Consider the following 14,312-nt stretch of genomic DNA (forward strand, 5'->3'; position numbering starts at 1 on the left):
TGTCATTTGTTATTTGTGAGCAATGGGTTGTATTTCTTTTCTTTTTTTTTCTGTTGCATATAGTTAGGCGTTTACGCCTGTGTCCTTAGTCATAGCGAATTTTACTGTTTTGAGTCAATAGAATGGTGCAATCTACGGAGTTGGTCTAATAGTATCAAGTCTCAATTAGGACTATCGATAAATCTAAAAAGACATTGATGGAAGAAAATTCGAGCAGACATGCTCTAGCCGAAAATATCGAAATTTACACATCAGCAGTGACATTCGTAAATTCACCCTTCTCCAACTTGGTCTTCCAGAAAATCGGGTCGGTATCGCAGAATCCATGGTGGACCCATCCTTCTTCCTTGACATGATACAAATTGATGTAACCACCGGAGTATGCGTCACGATGAGTGGCGGCGAGGATACTTCGTCGGCCGAGTTCGAGGGCTTCGTCGGTGGAGAGATCGTATCTGTATTCGGCGTCTAGGACACCGTAGGCGAATGTTTGACCGGATCCAACACAGAACAGGTTTCCGGGGAGACGGGTGCCATCTGAATCGATATAGTAGAGTGCTGGGCCTTCTTGGGGTGTCATCTGGCCGATTTGTTAGCTCGTTTTTGTTTCATTTTCAAATAATCAAGATGAACGTACTCCTGCAAGCATAGTGCCCATACCCAATCCCATGGACTTGTAAGAGTATGTCAAGTTGGCCAAAATCTTAGATGCTGCTGCAACAGTGATTCTTCGCTTATGTCGGAGTTCTGCAGAAATTAGTCACTTATCATCAGACCAAGCACCGAGGCAACCATACCATGAAGAGTACATTGCTCAGCCAAATATCTCAACCAGTATTGACAGTCCTAAAATCTCATCTTAGCCTTATATTCGCGAATACGCCAAAATCATACGTACAGCTGCAGTACCGGCCATGGTTCCCAACAATCCAGGGACGGGAGCATTGTGGTTCTTGTCCAAAGCCATATTCAATCGTGAGACGGGAATGACCTTCTTGACTGTCTGACTGGCAATCCAATTACCGGCCGTAGCTCTGGAATCTGTGGCGACAATCTACCCATTTGTATTAGCTGTATTATCCTCGCCTTGATGTCGGTGGATAAACTCGAATATTAACGTACGATTCCGTGCTGAAATCTGAAAGCTAAAGTTGTCGTTCCGTGGGCGAGTTTGATAGGTGCACTTGGGTTCGAGTGGTCATCTGTCATCGCACGGAGGAAGGAAGATGGCTATAGAATGAGTGATGATTAGCCGTCTGTTCTTCTCAAAATGCAAGTATGCTAAGCAACTGCATATAGATTGCATGCTGTTCTCTCTGGTCATCGGCTGCTTCGCATCTAGAGACCAGACAGGAACCTCGAATAATAATCATTCCGCTCGGAGAAAACAAACCTTTGAAATAGGAGGAAGATCAAATTTCAGCGACAACGGCGGAAGACATTGTGTGAGGTCACGCTGCTCTTCTTCGGAGTACATGGCATCTTGAAACGGAGAGCTGGAGTACTTGGCGACTAAAGTATCCATCTTGAAGTTGTCTGTATGAGTATGGGTTTATCTGTATGAAGATCCAGAGTTTGGTGGCAGATCCGAGATAATCGCGATGTAGAAGGAAATAAATATTATACACAAGAGTTGCAGTAAGGTGATGATTGATGCTGAGATGATAGCTCCTGCTCAGAGGGAAGCTCCGAAGCTTCGCGTCACAGCTGCCTGGTTAATCACGTGATAGATTAGGTAATTTGACTTCCTCGACTAACTAGTTAACTAACTAGTTAACTAGTTAACACTTAACTAACTAACGTAATCGGTAAGCGATCCGGCCACCTTCAATACACATACAAAATGGCATATGTTCGTACCATCCTTACTCAACATCCAGTGGGAATCTCGATGCACGATGCATATATTGGTATTGAGTCACTTATTATAATAAGAATATTTAATTTGAAATAGTATAAAGCAGTAATTATATATATTATATATAATACGACTGGAAATTAGTGTAATTAAACAAAACATTCGTTATTGTTAGATATAATTACTTAAACTCCTACATACTTTGTTAATAGGTCAATTAGGATACATTAAAGACGTATACATCAGATGAAGTAGAGACAAGTCATTAGTGTAGAATAATGAGGGTACGAACATATGCCACTTTGTATGTGTATTGAAGGTGGCCGACTTGCTTACATGGCCGAACCGCTTACCGAATACGTTAAGTTAGTGAGAAATAAAGTGGGAACGTGTAACGTATCGTATTCTGTGTGTCTTGTGTGTCTATCTGAAGGGAAACTATTGGACATAGGTTGCCATACATAATTATGTGTAAGACTGTGGACGCTAATTTAGTAAGGAGTTCTCTTGGCAAATCCTTGTGATGAGGACCGGTTGATATCCAATGAGAGCAGCCGATTGGATTTATGCGCTGCAACAACCGCATCCGGGATAGCTGTAAAATATCGTCTGTCAGTTAGTTAACTAACTAGTTAAATTAACCCTAACGCCTTACTAACCCTAAAGCCCGAGTTATATTGGAGTTTTTTACCACTAGCACAAAACAGGTGAAGTTCGAATCTATGGGTGGAAAATCCTTGTCCTCTTGATCCCCTTCCTCTATCATTTCTAGCTGAGATTCCTGTCCCTTTTATATATGCGAATCCCATACAAATAATCGACTGTGATTCTTTCAATCTGTGTGTCAAATGGTATGCCTCATAATGTGTCATAATGGGTCATATGGTGTTGTGAATATAGCGTATTTTATGTCAAATAGATTCACGCGCTATATCCTTTCTTAGCGTAGCGGTAAAATATGGCCAACAAGTTAATTGACCTTAGCCCTAAAGTCAACCCTACAGTCAAAAAAATTCTTCCAAGATGAGCACAGAGTCCACGTTCCTGCTGCAGAAATTGCGCTCAAGGACGAAACATAAAGACGCTTTAAAATGCACTTGAGAATTCCCAATCTTTTCATCTCGAACATAATTCGCCTATTCTAATGTTTGGATTTCTCATAGGAATCAACATGGGTCTTGTAGACTAAGGGAACCAAGCCCTCGTCATGCTGATTGTTTTGAGAATCTAAGAAGAGAAAAAAAGATAATCTTGCGTTACCAAATGACTGAACCGTTCAGAACTTATGATATATGATTAGAGAAATTGGACTATTGTAAAATTCGTAACCCTAGCTATGGGCTGGGATCTTCAATACGGGGAAGGGACAGTTAACAAACACAACACCTAGGTAAAACTGTACGGACGGTGCCTTCCTATTAGGGATTTCCCTCCTGAATCCTGAGAACCACATACGAGCAACCTTTACAGGGGCTAATATCTATTATAATAGGTACAGTAAACCACAGGTCGATCGATTAGTTGGAGCAACCTAAGAAAAAGTGTCATATCATATCATATCGTAATCATATTATTAGAACTAAACCCCCGTGAACACATCATCAAATATCAATCATTACAGGAATAAGACAACCAATGAATGAAAGTTATACAGGAATACACACGGATACACAGAAGTTTCCTATGCCGCCGCAATCGTAGCCGACTGATTAGCATCCGTAGCGACAGCCTCATGCCCAACACGGTGATGAGTTTCGTGCTCTGTCGCCTCAACTCCGTTTGCAGTCGGGGCTGCTTCTTGTTTACCCGCCTCATTGGCGTGTATTGTGATGGGGCACATTGAAGGCTCCCATGCACGCAAATCATTCTCAGCATCGTTCAGGACGTCTCGAGCTGCGGTGCCTTGGTCATAGTGTTTGCTGGCGTCTCCGGGGACGATGGGCGTGTCGTCGAGGATATTAATTAATCGGCGCGCATGCTGAGCGAGAATGATTTGCTTCTCGGCACGTTCAATAATGGCGGCTGTATGAACGTCGAATGCTTCTTTAAATTTTTGTCGTGTCTAATCGTTGTCAATACCCCCAGATCATATAGAAGATGAGAGATACGTACCACATTCGACAGCTGTGCTTCAGCTACCAAATTCTGCGCCTCGGCTCTGACAAGCTCCTGTTCCAAAGTAACAATCTTCGGATGTGACTGATCTTTGTACTTCAGCTTCTGAATCTCATCCGAAATCTTATTCCTCGAATCCCGCGACGGCTGCACCGAACCCTCCATGTTCCGAATCTGCTTCAGCACACCGCGATACTCCTCCAGACTCTGAGCAAAGATATCTTCTTGTTCTCCAATCTCTGACAAAAGCACACCTAGCTTATCAGAAATATCAGACACGCTGTCATCGCCGGTGGCTTCGCCCCACTCCGACAGCTGGGAAGCGATCAAGCCTCGTTCACGGCCGGCAGACTCATAAGCGCTGATGATGATGTTTTCGTTTTTGATGATCCTGAAGAGTTTCTTGCTGAGCTCGGGTTGTTGGTAGCCGCGCAGGGTAGTCATGGAGAAACGATGGCGGTTGCTGGATTTGTCTTGCTTGCCATCTTTTTTGACGGATCGGATGGAGATAGAGCGGTTCCTGCGGGGTTTAGCTATTTCACTTCGAATATCGGGGAGGAGAATGACTTACATTGTGATCGGTTTGAATATTTCGTTTCAGATATTTGAGCTGTATAGTTGACTTGGGTATGAAGCATCATAAATAATGGTGAAAGTGGAATATGGGGAAATATAAGAAAAGTGTCGTGCGTGACGTTGGAGGCGTGAGGGGCGATCACATCCCCGGAAAAGTGGAGTTGACGTCATCTACAGCTTCCCACTCGTTCGTCTTCGTCCTCCACGTTACCACTATGGAGTACTCTTACATCAACTACTACATCAACTACTACACTGAAAACAACCGAGAACAGATGACAGCTCAATCCAGATTGACCAATAACACCAGAAGGTAAACCAAACTAATAATTCCCAGGGTATCCACCGACTATATCCGTATACCAGCCAACCCGATGCTCAAATGCCAAACCAACGCAGACAAAGTAAACCCCGCAGACGCCTTAACCTCTAGCACCTATGGTACACGAACTAACAATGACAGATTCCAACAAAGACTTGATTCACAAAGATGTGATTGCAAGAAAAAGAAACCAAATCATGGCGACCGCTCAATGACCCGCACATTCATATATCGGCCATCTGCCCCACGCCGCCGATATTCAATGTAAGAAGTTGGTTGAGCCTCATGACGCTCTGGGATCGCATCGTACGAACGAGTATGGCGCTGTGTACGAGTGATCGTTGTGTATGATGAGCCCGAATAGCGAGGCGATGGCGATGGCGAGCGGGTCAAAATACGGTAGGATGGTGAAGAGTATAAGTATGAATATGTGGAAGATGGGAGTTCGCGGTAGACGCGACGGCGCTGAATGACACGGATGGAGGTTGATGGCTCGTTGTATTCTTCGTACCAGCACATGGTGGGCTTGTAGAGTGTTTTCTTGTATGAGAATGTAGTGGTAATGATTAATGTGGTGGTTGTGGTTGTGAGGATATAGTAAGGAAGAAAAGCTCAGTAGCTTCTTATATCTGTCTGAAGGCTGATAAGGACTATAGAATTTGCAGGGGTTTCCCACTAAACAAGACTGACAAGAAACAAACTGACGTGAATGTCCAATGACAAACAATAGAACAATGATCCTTCATATACAAAATGACTCTCTCACCAAGACTGCCTTATATATAGCACATGATACTTGACCAAATCGGAAAAGTTAGCGATTACAGATCCTCGCATGACATGCATTGTATCTGACAGACAGTACGACAGAGTGAACAGCCACACTTTTTCCCTATCAGAAATAAATGACCATCATACATGACTATATCCAAGATCCAAGATAAAAATGGCACAGTCCGAGTTCGAGGCTAAATCGCCTATCGTGAGAGGTCAAAGAGTCACAACTGGACTGCGCCACGATACCTATCACCACTACCCTCTAGGCTTCTACTGTATTTATAGCAACTCCGTCCAACCATACATGATAGCTGGAAAGTCTATTAGATTTCATGAGATTGAAGCCTATCACGATACGATCCTCTGAGTGTTTGTCTTGGCGCGCAGAAGTGTGGCTGGTGCCCGCCTTGGTGGTTAGACATACTGCCTCGTACAATTAATTATTTACAGGACCTTCTCTCTTCTGTTTTGTTCTCTTTTATTCTCTCCCTTCTTTTTGGTTCCATCGTAGAATACGATCGTATCTAGAAAGTTGAAAATCGAGGCTCGGTGAACCAGACGTTAAGACGAGGAGAAACACTGGTATTCGACATGGCTTCTCCGAATGATTCTCGTCTATGCCATCTCCCCACTGAAATTCTCATCGAAATAATCAAACTCCTACCAAGCTTCTCCTCTCTGTGGAGCCTCATCAATGCCTTCCCACGCTTTAACTCGATCTTTCTATCGGTGCCTTTCGAAATATTCGAGCATTTTCTACGAAAGGAGACGCCGCCCTGTATCCAAGCCCTAATGCGAGTCGCACTGGTTGCACGAATCTCCCCAAGTTGGTTTGCTGACCGTCGAGATGTGACAAAATACATGTCTAGATATAAAACCTTTGATCATTATTTCGATGCGTTGTCGGAAAGAACGAAAGAGCCGGAGTTAGCTTTAAAGGTAGCATTAGTGGTACGCGACATGGTGGAAACGGCACATAAGATCCACGCTGTGGCACATGCCTGCTTGGACTATTATGTGGAAAAGTCAATGACCATAAAACCAGAATGCTGGCACGATGGTCTACCGTCATTCGACCACTCGAAACTAGGCAATCAGCCAGAAGGTCGCCCTATTCAACCCAAGCCCTCTGGCCCTCCAACATACTTGGAAGAGCAAATACTCATCAGGCTCCTCTGGCGCCTACAAGTCTTCATCGAACTACGAACTGCTAATAGGCAGAAAAACCTGGAGCATTGGTCAGAAGACAATCGTCGCAGCATACAAATCTGGTTTATGGACTACCTGTTCCACGCTTTCACTCCAATATCAAACACACAAGAAATGTTTCGCACATATAACGATACATGGAACCCTTATTGCGAGAAGGATCAGTTCAGTAGCTTGATGGAATTTGTCATTCATGTTACGGCGGGGGATACCAAATTGAAGCCGGGCTTGTGGGAACTAGAAAACTTCTTGAAAAATCTGCCACCTAAAATATACGATGGTTGTTATCACGCAACATGTCTTCCACCGAAACCCATTTCGGAAACCAGGAGGGGGCTGATGACTACAGATGACATACTTCCAGCAACGGTTAGTATCGATGAAATGATCGAAAAACCTCCTGCAGGATGGAGACTCCACGACGAAATGGTCTCGGACCGTAGACATCATTATTCAAGTGTGCCTTTTGAGCCTTATCGGAGATATGGATTTGCGTTTTGGCAGGCTGAGAGAATGGCGAATCTGGGATTTGACTATCACGAGAGGCCCGGGTTTGATGAATCAGATGCGCCTAAGAGGTATTTTGTATGGCACAGTGTTTTGAGGGGTGTTGATATGAGTAGTAGATACGGCCATCCTCATGAGGTTACTCAATAATCCACCTGATCACGGAAAGGTTTAGAATCGTATGTATGGGATCAGCCTTGATTGTACTACCTAGCTATACCATGCTGGACATGTACCACGGGTTATGCCTCGCTGTGCCTTGCCGTGCTGTACTACACCCACCCCTTGATGAATAGAACCTAGAGCATATACCTAAAATCCTCTCCATAATTCTCCTCCGCCGTCACAAAGCCACTCTTCTGCCTTGCCTGTCTCTCCTTTTTCGTGCCGTACATTCTATCCAACTTTTTATTCTCCCACACCAACAGTGTCCTCAAGCCTAGACACAAGAACAAGTTGAAGAACATGAATGCGGCACAGATCCATAATCCGCGCGCATATCGGGGAGAATCGCTAGAAGGAAAGGAGTTTGTGCCGAGAAAGGGACCGCATTGCCCGATTAGGTTGAGCATGACTATTGCCATGCCGCGGCGGGTGTCGGAACCTTGATTATCTACCATCCGTTAGATCACTGGGTACAAAGGAAGGGGGAGGGGGCGTGTACTCAGAACCCATGACAGAATGTTACCAATAGCAGGGAAAACGCCACTGGCAGCAAGAAAGACGCCAAAGTACCGAACACCCACAGTCTCAGCAGCAGCGATAATGACATATCCCACTGCTCCAATTGTAGATAAGATCGCAATCACGAGACCTCTCTGTTCTAGTTTATCTGCAACCCAGGTTGAGAAGATGGTAACGAGAAAAGACAGAAAGAATGGCGGGGCTTCGAGGCCCTGAGCGTTCACGGCTGTGAAGCCCATGTCTTCAAGGATGGTGGGTAGAAATACTGGTAGCGAGGAGTAGCTGACGTTGCAACTAAAGTACATGAACTAGACGACAGTCAGTTTACTTTCATTCCCTTGAGTAAGGATGCAAGTGGGCGCACAGCGGTAAACCAAGGCTTAGGATCAAGCAACGTCTGCACAATATCCTTCAAATCAATCTTATGCGAGGCAATCTCCTCTCCACTCCTCCTCAGACTCCTCGCCTTCGCAACCTCCTTCTCTTCCTCCGTCAAGAACTTTGCTTCTCCCGGTGAATCGGGTAGTAAGAAATACGCAAACGGGACAAACGCCAAACTAGGTAAGCCTTCCACAAGAAACAAAAGTCTCCAGTTCTCGATATGCGGATGACCGGATGTGATTCCATACGCCAATGCGCCGGCAAACGTCGCCGCGAGGGGGGCTGAAGAGAGGAAAATACCACATCGCAAACCAAGTTCGCGACGACTGTAGAAGAAAGATAGTAGATAGGGTACTCCGGGACCAAAGCCGGCTTCTGCAGCGCCCAGAAGGAAGCGGAGGGCCATCATTCCGCTCCAGCTTCGGGCTGCGGCTTGACAGGTTGCGATGACGCCCCTTTTTATGTCAGTTCTTGAATTCTAGGGGTGCGTGCGTGAAGACATGTAGTGCAGATTGACATACCATGCAAACATGACGAACGCAGCCCATCGATGCGGTTTAAGAACTTTCCACATCAGAGCTTGAAACTCAAAGAGGGTGTATGAAATGTAGAAAATGGTCAAGAGCCATGCATATTTCCCGCTGTCTAGACCCAAGTCTGTCCTCATTCCGGCGATTGCAGCGTTTCTTTCAATATTCTCGATTAGTCTTTCCATTCTAGGGCTAAGGTAGGACAAAATCACATACCCGATGTTGCTGCGGTCCAGATATGATAGCAGAACTATACACCCCTTTCCATTAGCGCAAAGTAAACACATCAAGGAAGATGTCATATACATACACATAAATCCAGTAATTACCGGAAGCCGACGATCAAGTTTTCGCAGAACGCGCTTCTCGATAACCGGGTCAATCCCGGGCGTGATAGGGGCCAACTCCGTATCTTGCTCAAGATGTGCATCTTTGGGTTTCTCAGCTTCGGGCAATGAAGCTGGCGCTTCTTCTATATTGTTGTCTTCCTCGGCGGTGGCCATTGTGCCGCTGTATCAAGTTAAATTCGATGAGCGCGGGGGATGATAATAATATCCAGGGTGCGAAATCCGGGGTATCAAACCCACGGTTCTGTTTAACTATAGCCAAGAAATGTATAGAGCGCAGCCAAGAACAAGCATCAACCTAGAAACCTAGCTTGTAATCAAACCATAAGTGCACTCAGGAAAGAAAACACTTTGTCTCCAAGCGCGTGGGAGCGAAAGCACCCTTTAATGTGTCAGGTCGCCTAGTCAACTATACTCCGAACCACTCGCTTGACGTAATATGCACAAAATCGAGATGGCTTTTTTCGAAGTCCTTCGTCGGCGAGTGCGCCGAATCATGGAGATTGGTCACGCGTCTAGTAAAAAGCTTCTCCATAAGTTTCGTTCGATATGCAGAGGAAATGCAAAATGGGGAGATTTTATTGGACTCGGCGAGCTGAACCCTTTTTCAGCTGCGTCGATCATTTTCCGTGTTGAGGAGAGGGCAAATGTTTTCCCCATTGGAATTTCCACTTTGAAATTTCAAAATATGAAGAGTCCTTTAAACTCCAAAGAATTGTCAGACTCCTCATGAAGGGATTTGGGAACAAAGGATCTCGCTATCGGGTCTTGACTCCCGAGTCCAATGCTCGCTTTGTTGCACAACTCTATAGAAGTTAGATCGACGTTGCATCCTTGTCGAAAGCTTGTGTAATCTAATCCCGGATCAGTAATCGATTCATTGGCTGATTAATCACTCAATAAGTCTAAACCTGGCACTCGTTAACGGATCGGACTAGAAGAGCCCTCTTGTAAAGTTGTTTATCGTCGGACTGTCCAGGTATTCAGCCCGATAACACCCCGAGAAGCGAATTTATGACTTCATCTTACTCATCTACTCGTATTTCAAGTTGCGTTTTCTTGTTGTACACATTGAACAAAAACTGGAGACATATTGAAGCTCGCAGATTTCTGATAGGTGGGCTGCGGTAGACTGACTTGACAAGGATCTAGTCGCATTGGTAGTCTCGTACAGTTATCTGCTTTTAAACCATAACATCAACAAAACTATCACAATGCGAACACCGGTCCGCCCTCGCTTTCCTCCACCCATCATCAAATTCGCCGAGCGAGATGATATCCCAGAATTGGTCCGCGTCTGGCTCGCTGCCGAAAGAACCAATCTTCTCATGTTCTATCACTTTCCCACCGAAGAAAGCAGATCCGAATATGCCAGGGAAGTAATCAAACAATTCGAAGATAACTTTGATCAGCCGCATCTTCTCATCTTGAAAGCTGTGGATCCTGAGACGAAGCAGATCGCAGCTATGGCCGTTTGGCAGAAGATGGGATACAAAGATTGTGCTCGGTCGGATGGATTGTTCGCAGCTGCTGGGCTCATGTTGAATGGAACGCTAGAGAGTAGCCGTGACGGTTTCACTCCAAATTCTGTAACACAGTCGCTGGAACGGTATATTGCAACCCAATTCGAGCAATTCCTGGCTTCATGGAGTCGAGATTCAAAACATCTGTACCTCGCACTCCTCATGACCGATCCTCGGTTTCAGCGAAGAGGTATCGGGACAGCCATGTTAGAATGGGGCCATGAACATGCCGATGAAGCTGGAATCCCGGCGTTTCTGATTGCTTCTCCGGTTGGACATCCACTATACCAACATGTGGGCTGGAAAGACGTCGATACGTCGTTGGAGATCGACATGTCACAATGGGCAGGCAGGGCGCAGGGCCACGACATGGGCTGGGGAGTATACAAGTACTATTATATGCTACGCATGCCAAAGACGGCTGCCAGTTGAAGTGACTGGAAGCAGTTCATGAAAGCAGTAGAAATAAGATTGAGTCATCCGAGGTCAAATTAACTTAGGAGTTTCAACATCATTGTAGGGTGCCTGAGGCATCACATGTAATTGCGGCCTGAGGCATAAGTGCACAGATGGTATTTGTAGTCTGCCCGGCTTCCGCATATCGACTTTTTGAGTGACTTCCAATTCCGCGTCGCGTCAAGAACAAAAGAAGTAGCTAGCACAAGTAGCTTGTCTACCTCATCCAACTATCATCAACACCCAATCTTTTATCTACATTCTCTCCAGCGACACGCCCGAAAGTTACTGCTATTCCTCTTATCTGTTGTATCCCGAAATTGATCACAGTTGCCCAACATGCAGGACCCGGCGGGTGGACTTCCCGCCCAGTTGGTAAGCTTTTTCAGTACAATCGAAATATAAATATATTGCTGACAGTCAAATTAATTATAGGTGCCGCATATGCACTTGGTATCGAGAAATAGATACCCAGCGATGACCGCCTTGCCGACCGAAACCGTCCTTGACTACCTGTTGGCCGCCCCCAAGGTCGTCCGCGAAATGTATCCCATGTCGTGGACGTTTCTAGATGGTCCTCAGGATGGCACTACATTACTTACATGGCAGCCTCTTGGTCATCTGGGAACTACCTTTGCGAGCGATGGATACGTCTGGGCTGATGCAGAACAAGCCTTCACTTTTGAGACACGAGGCTACGTATGTATAACCATCGATCTATATACGACTTTAATACTAATAAGCGGTTCAATAGACAATAGAGATGTGGGTTCAACGAAGCGGTTACCACCCTCCGCAGGAAAGCATCGCAAGCCACTCGCGCCGCCGTTATCGCCTCATCCCATCAAAAGTTCCCCCGAATGCGCCTCAGCCCGATCCTTCGCTCTGGATCATCCATTACGCGCGCGCCGCTCAGAACGATATCATCCCAGCTCAACGCATTCCGGTTACACCTCAAGTACAGACAACGCTCGCTCAACGACGATTCCTACAGACTCAAGGTCAGCTAGTTCGTAAGGAGTTCATGTTGCACGATCGCAACAACTGGCCTACAATCACTTTCCCGGCTCAGATGGGCGCACAAGGATTCGCGCAGCCACAAGCATATTATGCAAACGCAGGTCCTGCCCGCCAACCCCCACCGGGTGCATACTATCCTCCTCAGCAACCTGGTGTGCCCGCCGGACCGGCACCGGTAAAAGCGCCTCGTGGTCACCGTACGTCTGCAGGCGCAGCCGCAGTAGCCGCAGCGGACTTCTCATTAGAAGATGAAGATGTTTCCACAGGCGATTTACTCGACATGCTCACGCCTCGTGAAATCAGTAAGATGCGTTACCAGCAACATCATGAATGGATGGAGGAAATTTTCGCGTCACCTTATACCATCAGACAAATTATACCCGTCGATCTTGGTATTGGGCGTAAAGGAGAGCTTGAATCGCTGACTGCGGGCTTTTTTGAGGCCCCTGTTTCATCAACTCACCCCAAAGATGACAAGGAAAGCTCCGTAGCTCTGCAAGGCGGCAAATTGGAGCCGGAGAAAGCAGAAGAGTTTGCCGACCGAGTCGCCAAAAAGGTCTCTGATATGACCGCAGAAATTGAGAAATTGAAGAGGCGCCATGCACGGAGAATGGCAAAGATCGGTCGGATGTCAGTACTAAGGGACGCTGAACTACGTCTGCGTGAGGCAGGAGCCAATCCTTCCGAGACTGGACCAGAGATCTGGAGATTGGAAGGTCGTATCGATACTTCTAATGAAGAAGAGGCGCCTATTGAGGAGACTGTCGAGGATATTTCACTTCGTATGCCACGATACCGAGTTGACGACGTCGTCAAAGATCTAGAAAAGGCCTATGATCGAGCTGTGCTTCCAGCTACGAGCATTACTTGTGTTGAAAAGGGTGGATTACTGGAGCGCATTGAGCCTACGCCACAACCTGAAGAGAACGCTGGTGCGGATACAGACATGTTGATGGAAAATAGCATTCTAGATCAATTCGTTGCATCGTCTACTTCCACACCCGGACAAGCAACTCAGCAAGCACCGGTTTCTGCAGGAGTCCCCGCACAACCTGCTACCCATGCACCAGGAGATGGCGACGTTGAGATGGGAGGCGCAACAAATGCACCTGTACAGTCGGGTACTGCCGCGGGTGAGACTGGGGAATGGGTGGTCGTCGAGAACGAGAATACTGCTGTTCTTACCGACAAGCCTACCACAAATAATGTGCCCGTCGGTGGAGAAACGGTGGAAACGAGCAATTTCGACGATGCCGCCAACTTTACCAACATGGACTCAGCAGGCGATGCGCTGGCCGCGTATGATGATCAGCATGATGGCTTGGACCTTCCGGATCTCGAGAATTCAGCGTTCGGAGATGCTTTCCACGCATCAGATCATGAAATGGGACACCATCCTGAAGACGATGAGATGTCATAGACCTGTAAAATTTCTTTCTTTCTTTCTGGCTTACTGCGAAAGTCGTTACCTAGGGACTGTATTCATGGGGCGCGCGGACTGAGGTTGTCTTTGTCTTTTTTTTTTTTTTTCGTTCTGGGTTGGAGTTGAATCATTCCAGGGTCGTCGTTGAAAGATGTGTACTATGCTCAGTAGACCAAGCCGGCTATGATCTTGTTCCAAGACCATAATCTAGTTGTTACATGGTGAAGTTCATCATCTTCCAGTTTGTAATATACAATATTTGTATTTCTTATTACCATTTGCACTTGGTTTTACTGGAACGGGTGGACAACGGTGATCCAAGCCCTAAGCCGACCGCCAGCTTACATAGAGAGTAACTTGCCATATTAAAGCGTCAAGGCAAGCGACTGGCGCGGTTACTGGGCTCCACGGCTCTGGTCACATCAGCCATCTTACTTGCAGCGCACCCAACACAGGATTTACATGGGTAAACTAAATGGATCCCACAGCGTACGGGAGGCCGAACCGGATCGTCTCTTTTCTTTTTCTCCGTGCATTAACTAAAAGTCGTAGAATGCAAGGCTGTAAATCCACTACTACGTAGG

The 14,312-nt window shown here is 46.2% G+C and overlaps 7 protein-coding genes across 7 annotated transcripts; 3 read left to right on the top strand and 4 right to left on the bottom strand.

Moving 5' to 3' along the window:
• Positions 1-244: 244 nt before the first annotated feature.
• EYB26_005924 (uncharacterized protein) lies at positions 245-1,525 on the bottom strand (the record flags this gene model as incomplete). Its single annotated transcript, XM_054265201.1, has 6 exons — positions 245-580; positions 638-747; positions 798-846; positions 899-1,054; positions 1,123-1,230; positions 1,394-1,525. 6 exons carry the CDS (start codon positions 1,523-1,525, stop codon positions 245-247), a joined length of 891 nt encoding a protein of 296 aa, XP_054121176.1.
• Positions 1,526-3,539: 2,014 nt separating this feature from the next.
• On the bottom strand, positions 3,540-4,417 carry EYB26_005925 (uncharacterized protein; the record flags this gene model as incomplete). Its single annotated transcript, XM_054265202.1, has 2 exons — positions 3,540-3,920; positions 3,971-4,417. 2 exons carry the CDS (start codon positions 4,415-4,417, stop codon positions 3,540-3,542), a joined length of 828 nt encoding a protein of 275 aa, XP_054121177.1.
• Positions 4,418-5,066: 649 nt separating this feature from the next.
• EYB26_005926 (uncharacterized protein) lies at positions 5,067-5,390 on the bottom strand (the record flags this gene model as incomplete). Its single annotated transcript, XM_054265203.1, has 1 exon — positions 5,067-5,390. The coding sequence occupies one exon, from the start codon at positions 5,388-5,390 to the stop codon at positions 5,067-5,069; it is 324 nt and encodes a 107-aa protein (XP_054121178.1).
• Positions 5,391-6,239: 849 nt separating this feature from the next.
• EYB26_005927 (uncharacterized protein) lies at positions 6,240-7,514 on the top strand (the record flags this gene model as incomplete). The annotated part of the gene is made up of 1 exon (XM_054265204.1): positions 6,240-7,514. The coding sequence occupies one exon, from the start codon at positions 6,240-6,242 to the stop codon at positions 7,512-7,514; it is 1,275 nt and encodes a 424-aa protein (XP_054121179.1).
• Positions 7,515-7,663: 149 nt separating this feature from the next.
• Positions 7,664-9,462, bottom strand: EYB26_005928 (uncharacterized protein; the record flags this gene model as incomplete). Its single annotated transcript, XM_054265205.1, has 6 exons — positions 7,664-7,977; positions 8,029-8,356; positions 8,413-8,884; positions 8,951-9,115; positions 9,176-9,209; positions 9,270-9,462. The coding sequence occupies 6 exons, from the start codon at positions 9,460-9,462 to the stop codon at positions 7,664-7,666; spliced, it is 1,506 nt and encodes a 501-aa protein (XP_054121180.1).
• Positions 9,463-10,520: 1,058 nt separating this feature from the next.
• EYB26_005929 (uncharacterized protein) lies at positions 10,521-11,261 on the top strand (the record flags this gene model as incomplete). The annotated part of the gene is made up of 1 exon (XM_054265206.1): positions 10,521-11,261. The coding sequence occupies one exon, from the start codon at positions 10,521-10,523 to the stop codon at positions 11,259-11,261; it is 741 nt and encodes a 246-aa protein (XP_054121181.1).
• A 363-nt stretch (positions 11,262-11,624) lies between these two features.
• Positions 11,625-13,725, top strand: EYB26_005930 (uncharacterized protein; the record flags this gene model as incomplete). Its single annotated transcript, XM_054265207.1, has 3 exons — positions 11,625-11,660; positions 11,721-11,984; positions 12,040-13,725. The coding sequence occupies 3 exons, from the start codon at positions 11,625-11,627 to the stop codon at positions 13,723-13,725; spliced, it is 1,986 nt and encodes a 661-aa protein (XP_054121182.1).
• Positions 13,726-14,312: the final 587 nt, after the last annotated feature.

Source organism: Talaromyces marneffei, chromosome 4 (genome assembly GCF_009556855.1).
Source record: "Talaromyces marneffei chromosome 4, complete sequence".
In the NCBI taxonomy this organism is placed as follows: Eukaryota; Fungi; Ascomycota; class Eurotiomycetes; order Eurotiales; family Trichocomaceae; genus Talaromyces; species Talaromyces marneffei.